We start from the raw sequence: 13,808 nt of genomic DNA on the forward strand, positions 1-13,808 counted from the left end.
CTAAAAATGATGCATTCACATCTGCTGAACCAAACCCAAATACTGCAAGTTTAGATTTTGTAAATAAAGCGAACTGGCCAGGCAAGTCTACATATTCCTGACACACAGACAAATGGAGAAAACCAGTCACAGGGAAACAGATGATCAACAAGATCCATTCTCAAATAAAATGAAATAAAATAAAATACCTAGATCTCATATAGCACTGTTCAGCTGTAGATTTCAAAATCACTTTACAAAGGAGCTTAATATCATTATTTCCATTATACAGACGGGGAAACTGAGGCACAGGAAGGGACAGTGACATGCCCAACCCTTGGGAGTGGTAAACAGAAGGAGGGCTGGATGTGAGGGAGCAACCATTGAAGAGGATTTTGTGACCCTGTACCTTATCCCTGGAGTACAGGTAGTAGAAGAAGGTTGGCCATGGTGAACTGACCAGGAAGATTCTGTATTCTAGTATATCCAGCAACAGGAAAATAGACTATCAAAGGATTCTACAACCGAATGCCAGCTCCCAACAACCCAAACAACTGGGTGAGGACAGATAAGACATTTCAGAATATCTCATTACCCTTTCTGCTAGTGCCAGAGAATTGCAGTGGAGTATGAGGGAGTTACATGTATTTTTATTTTATAAATACATACCCCAGTTCACCTAGAATCATAGAATATCATAGAATATCAGGGTTGGAAGGGACCTCAGGAGGTCATCTAGTCCAACCCCCTGCTCAAAAGCAGGACCCATACCCAATTAAATCATCCCAGCTAGGGCTTTGTCAAGCCTGACCTTAAAAACTTCTAAGGAAGGAGATTCCACCACCTCCCTAGGCAACGCATTCCAGTGTTTCACCACCCTCCTAGTGAAAAAGTTTTTCCTAATATCCAACCTAAACCTCCCCCACTGCAACTTGAGACCATTACTCCTTGTCCTGTCCTCTTCCACCACTGAGAATAGTCTAGAACCATCCTCTCTGGAACTACCTCTCAGGTAGCTGAAAGCAGCTATCAAATCCCCCCTCATTCTTCTCTTCTGCAGACTGAACAATCCCAGTTCCCTCAGCCTCTCCTCATAACTCATGTGTTCCAGACCCCTAATAATTTTTGTTGCCCTTCGCTGGACTCTCTCCAATTTATCCACATCCTTCTTGTAGTGTGGGGCCCAAAACTGGACACAGTACTTCAGATGAGGCCTCACCAATGTCGAATAGAGGGGGACGATCACGTCCCTCGATCTGCTCGCTATGCCCCTACTTATACATCCCAAAATGCCATTGGCCTTCTTGACAACAAGGGCACACTGCTGACTCATATCCAGCTTCTCATCCACTGTCACCCCTAGGTCCTTTTCCGCAGAACTGCTGCCTAGCCATTCGGTCCCTAGTCTGTAGCTGTGCAGTGGGTTCTTCCGTCCTAAGTACAGAACCCTACACTTATCCTTATTGAACCTCATCAGATTTCTTTTGGCCCAATCCTCCAATTTGTCTAGGTCCCTCTGTATCCTATCCCTGCCCTCCAGCGTATCTACCACTCCTCCCAGTTTAGTATCATCCGCAAATTTGCTGAGAGTGCAATCCACAGTATCCTCCAGATCATTTATGAAGATATTGAACAAAACCGGCCCTAGGACCGACCCCTGGGGCACTCCACTTGACACCGGCTGCCAACTAGACATGGAGCCATTGATCACTACCCGGTGAGCCCGACAATCTAGCCAACTTTCTACCCACCTTATAGTGCATTCATCCAGCCCATATTTCCTTAAATTGCTGACAAGAATACTGTGGGAGACCGTGTCAAAAGCTTTGCTAAAGTCAAGATACAATACATCCACTGCTTTCCCTTCATCCACAGAACCAGTAATCTCATCATAGAAGGCGATTAGATTAGTCAGGCATGACCTTCCCTTGGTGAATCCATGCTGACTGTTCCTGATCACTTTCCTCTCATGTAAGTGCTTCAGGATTGATTCTTTGAGGACCTGCTCCATGATTTTTCCAGGGACTGAAGTGAGGCTTACTGGCCTGTAGTTCCCAGGATCCTCCTTCTTCCCTTTTTTAAAGATTGGTACTACATTAGCCTTTTTCCAGTCATCCGGGACTTCCCCCGTTCGCCACGAGTTTTCAAAGATAATGGCCAATGGCTCTGCAATCACAGCCGCCAGTTCCTTTAGCACTCTCGGATGCAACTCATCCGGCCCCATGGACTTGAGCACGTCCAGTTTTTCTAAATAGTCCCTAACCACCTCTTTCTCCACAGAGGGCTGTCCATCTATTCCCCATGTTGTGATGCCCAGCACAGCAGTCTGGGAGCTGACCTTGTTCGTGAAGACAGAGGCAAAAAAAGCATTGAGTACATTAGCTTTACCTGTTTGCCTGTTTGATATTATCCTGACAGACTGCAAGGAGTTAAATCAAAGGAGGCTGTTGGGGGGGGGAGGAAACAGGATATGAAACACGGGCAAAAGATAAGGTCTGGCCCAGAAAATACTAAGGGTCCTTGAGGAAACAATGGGGAAATGATTAGACCTTCCCAGACCTAAGCCTAGGATCAAAGAGGGTATTAAAATCTTGACAATGCTTGCCTATGGAAGAAGGGGGATTGAGTGGGCTGTCAGCAGCTGCTGAGGGAGAAGATGCTGACAGAGACACTGAGAATGAGACAAACTGAAGCAAGCAGACTGCCTCTCCCAACTGAGAGGTGGGAGTAACTGGGTTGAATGGAACTTACCAAAGCTTGCAAGGTAAGATTAAAGCCTAGGTAAGGAAAAATAGGTACATAGGTCTTTTCTGTTTTTCTTTGTTTGTTTTAACTCTTTGCTCTGCATGTTTTGTACCTTTTGGGTGAATACATAATGTTTTGTTTTGAGGAAAACTGTTTTTGAGCTACTTTAAGCAGCTGCTGTTACAGACTCTAGGAGGAAACATGCTTACAGGAGCTAGACACAGGTGGGCCTGTCATATTAACAGGGTCAGGAATCAGAGAGGCTGCCACCTGGAGTCCAGTCCCAAAGTAGCTGAATTGCATGGTCGACCCTTGAGAAAGATGCTGGAAGCCAGGCCTGTCACCTAAGAGATGCACTTGAGAGAGACAAAAAGAGAGGTCTAACATGCAGCTCAGCCTGAAGCCATGTCAATGGTACATTATCAAATCACCAGAAGCAGCAGGAACAAGGGGAAGAGTTCTAGATTCCACAGTTCCACAAAGGCATGGGTGAGTGGTCATCAGACCACGCGCACTGACAAATTTGGGCAGAGCTAACTTTGATTGCTACACCAAGTCAGCCCCCAATAAGTGTGGGAAGGAGCAGGCTTGCTTTCAACCCCAAAAGTTTACAGAAAGGTAAGATGCCCCAAGAATTTGCAGAAAGGGCCTTCTGGGCACTCTGGCTATCATGACGGCAAGGAAACCTCCTGGGATAAGTTATCATGGGGGAAAGCAGGCATACCAACCGTCCCAAATGTTGCTAAATGGGCTCCCTGGCTGCACCTAGAAGTTCAATGAAAGGAATGCTAAGCTTTTAGGCTTCTCAAAAAAATGAGACAGGCTAAATGCAGGTATAGTGGGAGGGAGGGTAGTTAATTAGGCTAAGGACCTCTATAGGTGTCAGATATTTGGATTAAACAAATGCAAATTCCAACCCTTTGTAGGGATTTTCACATTTGCTTACTCAAGTCCAGGGCTACAAAGAGTAAACGCTTTGTGTGATATCACCTGGGCCAGTAGAGAGACAAGGTTAGTTTAAAACTATAAAGTCATAATACCCTATTCTGCTTCAGCCCCAGCTACAATGGCTCCCAGAGCATTGGGGAAGTGCAGCAACTCTGCTCTGCTGGCCACTGAGGTTAGAGGGCTATGTCCTTGCCAGGGCCTTCCCCAGTGCCTTCACAGAAGCCAGTCTTGAAAGTAGGAATAGCTATATAGAATTCTTGTTACCACTGAGTACAAGGACTCTGTCCCGGTACAGGGGACTTGGGAAAAGAGTAGTGGAGAAGCTCATAGCTCCCTCTCTCTACCTTGCATACTTGTTTAGTACAATCTGGCCCTGATTAAGTTTCTCAAGATTTGGCCCAAGAAGACAAGACCCTCAAAGTCAAAGTTAATTCAGGGAAGTCCTATGACCTGTGCTATTTGGGAGATCACACTAGCTGATCACAGTGGTGCCTTCCAGCTTTACAATCTATGAAATATGAAAATCAAGTCTTAGCAGATCTGCAAAGCAACATTTTGCTCACAATAGGATAAAATTCAACACAATAGTTTTCCTGATCTGTTAATACTTGGAAATGTCCAAATAAAAACTCTTAGTCCTTAGCACGCTCAGTCACTAATTAACTAACCCTCCCCTCACAACGGCCCTCTGCGGCTGGTATTGTACAATTTACAGAGGGGGGAATGGAGGCAGGTATGTAATTGAATTGCCCAGGGCTACACAGTAGATCAGTTAAACAGCTGGGATTAGAATTCAGGAACTCCTCACCCCTAAGATCAGGATGCCTGTATTTATTTCTTCACATCTAAACTGCAGAAGCAGCCAAGTGGTTTCTAAGAAAAAAGTGATCTGAAATTAGGTTTATATCATAACTTACCTTTTTGTGCCTGTGCCACATCTTCATGCCTCCAATGTCACATTTGTTAAAAGACAGGCTTATTATTTTCTATGGTGCGGTCACGAGGACTTCAATAGCTCAGACATACGTGAGAGGTTTTTCGCAGGAGTGGGTGGGTGAGATTCTGTGGCCTGCGTTTTGCAGGAGGTCAGACTAGATGATCAATAATGGTCCCTTCTGACCTTAGTATCTATGAATCTATGACATGCAGCACATATATAAGAGGCCTGCAGGGCCCTATGTGTGCCCTTTAAAAGGATGCATACTGCAAAAATATTTTCCTGTTATTCATTGTTTAATTTAACCAATAATCCAGAGTAAATTGGATTTATTCTACAACTGAAGGGGTGTATGTTTTGAATCATTTATCAAATATTTAAAGCTGAAGCAAGAAAATACTCATTACAATGAAAAAAAGAGGAAACTGTATTCTAAATTTCCCAGTACATTTTTCAAGAAACAATGAAAATACTTTTACCCAAACTTTGGTTTACTTTACTGTATTCTTTAAAAAATTACCACTATCACTACTGTAGCCGAGATTCTATTACACACAATGGCCCTAATCCTCATCAACCGGAACTCCCATTAAATCTCACAGAGTCCTGGCTGGCTCATCCCTCAGGCCAATGCTTTATTAATACACTGGTCTGCTGAAGTCTTTTGGAAGATTTATACCCTGGAGGTCTAGCAACAATAATTCACTACCACCTGAGGTCTGACTGAGCTATGGGAATAAATATGTAATGAAATTGTCAGGATAGTTTTTTAATTACCTTACCATACACAGTCAAGTTTAAAATCTTTGGCTTCAAATAAATGTCTTTTCCCCCCTGTTCAACTAAATAGCAAACGAACAGAAAGAGAGGTTACAGTTCAATTTCTCATCCACTTTTGTCAGTGTCTCAGCCAATGTTTCCTCTCCTTACACACATGATTAGTCCAACTGATTTCAGTGGGGTTACTTGAGTGAGTAGGGTTTGGTGTTTCCTAATTCCTTGTCCGTATACGCACCAGCTAGATGTTTTTCCATGGTCTGCAGTTCTTTTGCGGCTAGGGAGTCTTTCAGGAGTTTCTGGCTTGGAGACCCTCCGTTTCTGGCATACATGACATCCACGTCCCAAACAGGTTGATACTAAATGCAGGTAAAAAGAAAGGGGAAAACTAGAATCTTTAAATGTAGTTTTACATTTATATCTAAAGTATTAAAAGAAAGTTGGAATGATATGTTCTCCTAATTTAGGTAATTAAATGGCGCTTTAAAGTTTAAAGTGCAATTAATAAAAATGTTGGCTTTATATAAAAATATTCATTGTGAAACACTATTTATTTTAAGGTACAAATGGGTAAGAGATGGATTAGATTAAAAATATCTAGTAGTTTAAAGCAAAGATATACCTGCATCGAAACTGGTGCTCAAATTGAGGCAGCATTATCAGACCAAATTCTGCAATGATTTACATGCTGCGTAGTCCCATTGACTTTAGTGGGATTGCACTCACTTTAAATCAACATAAAATGTGGCCCAATATCTCTGAAAAGCAGCACTTCTGGAAATATCTCTGCATTTCCTGACCAACATTTCCAATGCTGTTGTATCATTGCAAGAAGTCTTCCTGTCAGGAAAGGTAACTAAATCATGGCAGCATTATATGCCATTTGGAAGGGATCTTGGCAGGCAAAATACCTACCCAGTCATTCGACTATTGCACACTGTGATATTCAGTTACCTTCAGGTTTTTGGAACTGTTCAACATGCTTTTAAAAAATGTCTTCAAAAACATAAAACTATGGAGATAAACTTGATAGGTTTTTTATCTGTTTGTTTGAGATAAACTAAAACATATGACCAGATGTTCAGGTCTTAGTCATAAAAACAATGAGCAAAAAGATTAATTAAAAACATATCAGAACATAGAGTTTACTTTATTACATTGCCAAAAATATTTCATCCGAAGACCTAGTGTTTTTTTAAACAGTAAAAACTAGTTGTATGTACTGTAGTCACCTTTGCTATTTTCACAAGAAATAAATATAATTCTTCAAAATACACTGTTATACAGAATATTTTATATTATTTCAGATCTATTCAAAACAATGAACACCACCTTTTAAGTATCCGACTCTTGTGAAGCATAAATTCTTTGCTAGATTTGACCATACAACTTTAGAATGCTATGCTGATAAAGAAAAATCTAAAATTTTAAGGTCCAGATTTGCACAGGAAAGAGAAACTGGCCATATATTAAATCATATAAATCAACACTATCAAAGCTGTTCAAGATTTTAATTGGCATATTTATTTAGTGATGCGATTTTTTGAATGATGGTACCATTTTCAGTTTTCAAATTTGCTTCCATAGCACTCCCATTTTAATTAACATTATTCCTATTTGGTCCCAAGTGGCAAAGTAGAATATCTGGAGAAGACCTTAAACTATACAAATGTAGATCTGATTCTGCTAATTTCAGACATATGAATAGCCCCCACTGGTCCTGATCCTGAGAGGTTTTGAGCATCTGCAACTTCAGTGGCAGCTGTGAGTTCTCAGCATCAGACCCAATGAACTCATTAGGACTATCCACATGCATGGAATTACTCACACGAATCAGTGTTTGAAGGATCAAGACCATAGTTATTTAGGGCCAGATTACAATATTTTTAGTTCTGTTGAATAACACCTTATTTTATGAGCAGTTCAATTAAAAGCAATGGTACTACCCAAGGCATAGGGAGCTAGTAAGTGTCTTGTTCATTGTGGGGAAAGGGATCAGAATGTGGCCCTATGTTATAGTTTTATTATTGAGTATTTAGATACATTTTCCTTATATAAATGTCCATGTATATGTTTGTGTATGTTTATGTATGTACAGAAAGACACACACACACTGCATATGTCTTTGTAACTATAGAGAGTCATACAATTATGCACAGAGACTCCTACATGAAGACATACACAATTTATGTGAGTAGATATATAAACGATAGCAATATGCATGACTTAAAAAATATACACCCATATATTTCCATGCATTCACTATATACCCATACACATTTTCATTTATCCAAATTCTTCCATCAACATATGCCTTCAACTGCCAGTGAAGTTAATGAAATAAATGAGGGTAGAATCTATCCCCCGGTTTGTGATCAGTTTATCAAATGTTTTTGCAACCCACATACCTTCTGGGTGTGGTGTTCTGTCCCATCTAATGGTACCGAGACCACTTAGAGAGAGTTAAATGAGTCTGCTCTACAGCTTTAGCTAACAGCCAGTTGGCTTTCCGCTCATGCGGTAGAGGCTCATGCACTAAGCTCCAGAGGCCCCAGATTTGATCCCGCCCGACGACGACCAGGGTCTGTCGGTGTTATACTTTGTCATGTTTTGACGGAAAGATCTAGAGCAGTGGTTACTAAACTTGTTCGGCCGCTTGTGCTGGCTGCCGCTTCCCACAGCCCCCATTGGCCTGGAGCAGCGAACCACAGCCACTGGGAGCCGCCATCGGCCGAACCTGCGGGCACGGCAGGTAAACAAACCAGACCAGCCCGCCAGGGGCTTTCCCTGAACAAGCATCGGAACAAGTTTGGGAACCACTGATCTACAGTATATGCAACACCACCAATATCAGTAACTACCAGTCAGGCCATAATGTGCCAAAGGCCAAAGCAATACTGCATCATTACTTACCAAGTACACGAGGCACTGAATATTTGAAATTTAGTGACAAACATTGTAAATAACCATGAACATAAATAGCACCATATAAATACATTCATTTGATAACGATATGAATGAGAATGAAAACCAGCACAAATAAGCCAAAGGTTATTATGATAATAAAATGTTGTGACTCTTGTGAGCGTTCTCTGATGCTGTGCATTTCAGGGACATACCAAAGTAGGTTTCAATCATTTAGGAGGCAGAGCTGGGATAACAATTTTCCATAAACCCTTTGAATGGAAATGATTTATATTTTGAGGGCCACATTCACTTCAGAGTTTGCACTAGTGTAAACCCTGCTAAAGGTCCCTAGTGTTCCCAGCACACAGCTGTTCCAGTTCCATATGTTGAGGAGCCAGCATGGCCTGAAAAGTGGATGGTGATGCCTAGAAAAGGGGGCATGACCACAGTGGCAGCATCCTCTTAAATGCTGCTAAACCACTGGAGACTGTATGTGGCTCTAGCATGATTTAAAGCTGCCCCTCCCCCCTCACAGAAAGCCTTAGGGCAGATGGCAGCAATAACACTATGTAAATTAAGATAAACCCTCAGGGTTGCAAGGCACTTTTGCTGGTGTAGCAAGGTGTAATTTACACCTCCCTGTGCCACTTTACAGAACTTTTGGCCAGGTATAGTACAAGCGGACCAATACAAACTTGCAATCATAGCATAACTTTACTCTGAAGCATAACAATAGTGGAGCCAACTAACCTCTTGATCTCCTTAAAAACATACTCCAGATTATTTCTGTGCAAACATTACAACTTCAGTTCATTCAAATTTTAATCAACAGTGACAATGGTAGATCCCACTTATTCCTTTCAACCTGGTAGGTTTGGTCTGTGTTGGATATAAATGTTGGTGTTTTTAGTTTATTTAATATCTTCTTTGCCATTATGGTTCCAACCTATGCCTTATGTTTAATGTTTCATTACATTTTACAAATGGATGTTTACATTAACAAGGAGTTTTACATCTCAATACAAGGAAATTACTGAAAGAACATCCTTGTCATTTTTACTTATGGAAATCACATTGGGCCCCATTCACCAACTTTGAACCAAGGCATGGTGATGTAATATAGCATCAGAAAAATGTTAAAGCAATATTGTCAAGAGATGTGCCAACTTTTAAGGTCAGCCATATGGCAGTATTTTGCTAAGGTTTTTTCCACATCTTCATTATGTCTTCACATACAATCTATTTATTTTGGTATTCTTTAGTTAGACCACTTAGCCAACAAATACAAAGGAAGAGGCCAAAATTTAATCAAGGCCTTAACTAATTCATTGCATTTTTGAAGAATATTGTAATTTAGTGGGGCTGGAGGGGGTTAGGGGAAATCTGCTATAGTTACAAATTGCTCATGTTAGCAAGAGTCGTAGTAGATGCTTCAGTCATAGTACATGCTTCAGACTTTAGCACCACATTAGCTTGGTGCCAAAAGTCATTGATGATATTCCTGTTGGAAGAAATATGATACACATTAAGGTTCTGATCCTGCAATTCAATCTACATATGTGAAGTCCCACAGATATCTATGGAGTTCTGCTCAGGTGTAGTGATCTGATGCCAGGATCAAGGCCTAAGAATTCTCAACCTCTAATATAACATGCTTTACCAGAACAATGTAGGACACTCCAAGAGGAGAAGCTGGCTTCCAGCAGAAAGCATTCCCTCATCTTTTAAGAATGCCTTTTATCAGAAATATAGAGGAGTTTAACATGTGATTTTCAGGGAGTATATTTTTAATTATAGACCACAGCATCCCCTATGAATTCATAGAATAAGAAGAGATTTTAAGATGTGGAGGTAGCCTGCCTTTGATTGACAGCTTCCCTGCAGTCAAGAACAATTGGCTCCAAGAGCAGCTTGCAATGCGTAATTTTAGACTGAGGATAACAGTATAGAAGACAAATAAAAGATAAAGAAAATTTCAAGTGGAACTGTCTGGTTGCAATAAAACCAAGGTATTTAAATGGAAAATGCAAAAATATTAGAATTTGCCTAGGATTGAATTAGTAATTAATTCCCGACAAGTTGGAAATATAAATAATTTTTCATTGAACTTTATGTTATGCATATTTTTGTTCATTAAGTGAAAATTTTACTGGAAGCTTCAGGAACTAATACCACAACAAAGAAAAACACTCATAAACTTTCTCATATGCAATTTGCCAATTCATATAAAATTAAGCTTAAATAAAAACATTTGTCACAGATGCCTCCAAATACAGTCAAATAATTCCATTTTTCAACAAATTATCTGTGAATGTGCAAATGTGATTAATCCTGACCAGGAAGGTAAGAAGGATGGTTGTTATTCAAGTAGCTAATCTTTCTGCACAATATCACATGAAGGTTTTTCACACAACTTTCACTTTTCTATTAAAGTTCACCAACTGTTTAATCTTTCAGTTTCCACAATCTGCTCAAGCACACAGGGTGAGCTAGTCAACTTGGTTATTAAGGTAATTTAAAAATAATAATCCTCCTCAAAGCTTTGTTGCATATTGGCAACCACCTCTAATCTCTATCTTCAACATTAGGACCCGTTCTACTTGAAATACCATGTAATTGAAATTACAAGCTTTCCGCTCTGCATGGCAGCCTGCCAGCACATTGTATACCAAACATACAATAAAAAAAAAAAGTTGAGCTAGTCCGTTCGACACTGAGGTTTGAGCTAAATTATGACTAGCTTTTTATTTGCAGAAATAAAATACATGGGCACCAAGGAACTACCCATGCTTCAGTATGTGAAATGTAAGCAGAAGATTGATTTCATGATGATTCAGGCTGTCTTTTAATCTTTGTTATTTTGGGGTGGAAATCTTGGATTTGTGTTGCCAAAAATATTAAAGTCTTAAAACTAGGATCATCACTGGCAAAAGAGTAGCCCTTCCTACATTTAAAATTAAATTTAAAAAAAGAGAATGTTTGGAAACTTTAATTTAAAATTAAATTTTTAAAAAATCTTGAGGCTTTTTAAATTAAAATTATTTGGGGCTAGGGATGCACCCACCCTTCCGATTATATGGCTAATCCTGCAAAATGCTGAATGTCTCCTCAGAGATGCTAAGCACCCTCACAACCTCCATTGACCTCAGTAGGACCTCTTGGAGCTGAAGGACTAGGCCTTTAGTTCTCTTCTAGAACTGGGCATGCCTTGGAAATCTAGTGGTAGGATAACATGAGATGATATTTCTCCTAATACCATTCAACTGGATCAAAATATAGCAGTGATGCTCAGATTGAGGTTCTTTAATGTGTCTCCTGCAGCTCTTTGATATGATGATATTAAAACTCATGATATTAAAACACAGTGTGATTTAATTATTAACAAATCAGGATAAAATAATAATACATGGTTGGTCATTTTGCTGAGAGAATAATGTGTATATTTATTTAATTTATTTATTTATATATATTAAATAAATTATTCTCTCAGCAAGATGACCAACCAGGTATTAGTATTATATATATATATATATATATATATATATATAGTGCTTTTACCCACCTTGCTTTGAAACGGGAGTAGACGAAAGCCACCTAGGGAAATTTTAGTGTGTGGCAGCAGAGTCCACATGGACAGTTAGTGCACACAGGCCAGTGCAGGACAGATTTACACTCCAGTTTGCCATCAATTAAGTGTTCCTATAGACAAGCCCTCAGTCAGACATGCTCCAATCCTGCATTATGGAGAGACAGTAGTCTCTTCATAGTTAAGGTTGTAACCAGCTTTACATTATAATACCTGATTATGACACCTCAATAATTTCTGCAAAACTAAACCTGAAGTGTCTTAAATTTCAGGTGAAGCAGTTATGGTGGTTTTGAGATATGTATGGTACTGATAAAGACAAGGGGACACTGAGGACAGGTGCTTTTGAAAATATGCATTGGAGTAATGCACAGTCTTAACAGTGTGCATGGGTGATTACATTCTTTACAAAGCATGCATGGCTGCAGTTTAAGCTTTGCAGAGCAGCTGAAAGTGAGGGTAAACTGAGAGGCATGGACTCTTAAACTCCTAAAATCAGCAGATTATTTAATGGCAAGCAGCCAGGACACCCAGACATAAGCTTCTCAAGGTATTATCACTGAGGTGCCCATACCCTACAGTCTTTTAGCTCCTCAGGGAATTTTCAACAGAGTCAGGACACTGCCAAGCTTCTAAGCTCCACAGGGCTGTCATAAATATAAAGGGAAGGGTAAACCCCTTTGAAATCCCTCCTGGCCAGGGGAAAGCTCCTCTCACCTGTAAAGGGTTAAGAAGCTAAAGGTAACCTCGCTGGCACCTGACCAAAATGACCAATGAGGAGACAAGATACTTTCAAAAGCTGGGAGGAGGGAGAGAAACAAAGGGTCTGGGTCTGTCTGTAGTCGTCTTGGCCAGGGACAGAACAGGAATGGAGTCTTAGAACTTTTAGTAAGTAATCTAGCTAGGTATGTGTTAGATTATGATTTCTTTAAATGGCTGAGAAAAGAATTGTGCTGAATAGAATAACTATTTCTGTCTGTGTATCTTTTTTGTAACTTAAGGTTTTGCCTAGAGGGGTTCTCTATGTTTTTGAATCTAATTACCCTGTAAGATATCTACCATCCTGATTTTACAGGGGGGATTTCTTTATTTCTATTTACTTCTATTTGTATTAAAAGTCTTCTTGTAAGAAAACTGAATGCTTTTTCATTGTTCTCAGATCCAAGGGTTTGGGTCTGTGGTCACCTATGCAAATTGGTGAGGCTTTTTATCCAACATTTCCCAGGAAAGGGGGGGTGCAAGTGTTGGGAGGATTGTTCATTGTTCTTAAGATCCAAGGGTCTGGGTCTGTAGTCACCTAGGCAAATTGGTGAGGCTTTTTACCAAACCTTGTCCAGGAAGTGGGGTGCAAGGTTTTGGGAAGTATTTTGGGGGGAAGGACGCGTCCAAACAGCTCTTCCCCAGTAACCAGTATTAGTTTGGTGGTGGTAGTGGCCAGTCCAAGGATAACGGATGTAATATTTTGTACCTTGGGGAAGTTTTGACCTAAGCTGGTAAAGATAAGCTTAGGAGGTTTTTCATGCAGGTCCCCACATCTGTACCCTAGAGTTCAGAGTGGGGGAGGAACCGTGACAGGCACTTTCAGCAAGAGGTGACATTCAGCCTGCTGGCTACCTGAGTTCCACATGGCTCCAGTCAGGGCAGCACATGAGTTGCAGAATTGAATTCCCAGTCTCTAAAATAATTGACAAAAGAAAAGGAAATTCAAGCACTGAGCACCCAAATGCTGGCAGGCATGAAAAAACATGAACATCCTATTTAGCTGGTATTATTGGAGACCAATGGTATGGGAGTGTAACCCGCAAGGAGATTACCTAGATTCCTGGGGCTCTGTCTGCTGGCAGCTCAGGGAGAGGCACACTGTCCCTGGTAGGGAGAGGGAGCCACTGCAAACTCCCAGGGAGTTCAGGAAAGCCACATTTGAGTCAG

At 40.5% G+C, this 13,808-nt stretch overlaps 1 protein-coding gene across 8 annotated transcripts in view; it reads right to left on the reverse strand.

Annotated features, from left to right (window-relative positions):
* Positions 1-13,808, reverse strand: part of C2H8orf34 (chromosome 2 C8orf34 homolog) — a 366,689-nt gene that overhangs the window by 146,775 nt on the left and 206,106 nt on the right. For all 8 annotated transcript variants that reach the window (XR_012157171.2, XM_073330917.2, XM_073330918.2 and 5 more), the window contains exon 11: positions 5,625-5,745. Coding sequence is in view for 7 of the 8 variants with exons in the window: in XM_073330917.2 (XP_073187018.1) it covers positions 5,625-5,745 (121 nt within the window). In the remaining variant the exon portion in view is untranslated. The remainder of the gene's footprint in view (positions 1-5,624; positions 5,746-13,808) is intronic.

This window comes from Lepidochelys kempii, chromosome 2, assembly GCF_965140285.1.
Source record: "Lepidochelys kempii isolate rLepKem1 chromosome 2, rLepKem1.hap1, whole genome shotgun sequence".
NCBI classification, from domain to species: Eukaryota; Metazoa; Chordata; order Testudines; family Cheloniidae; genus Lepidochelys; species Lepidochelys kempii.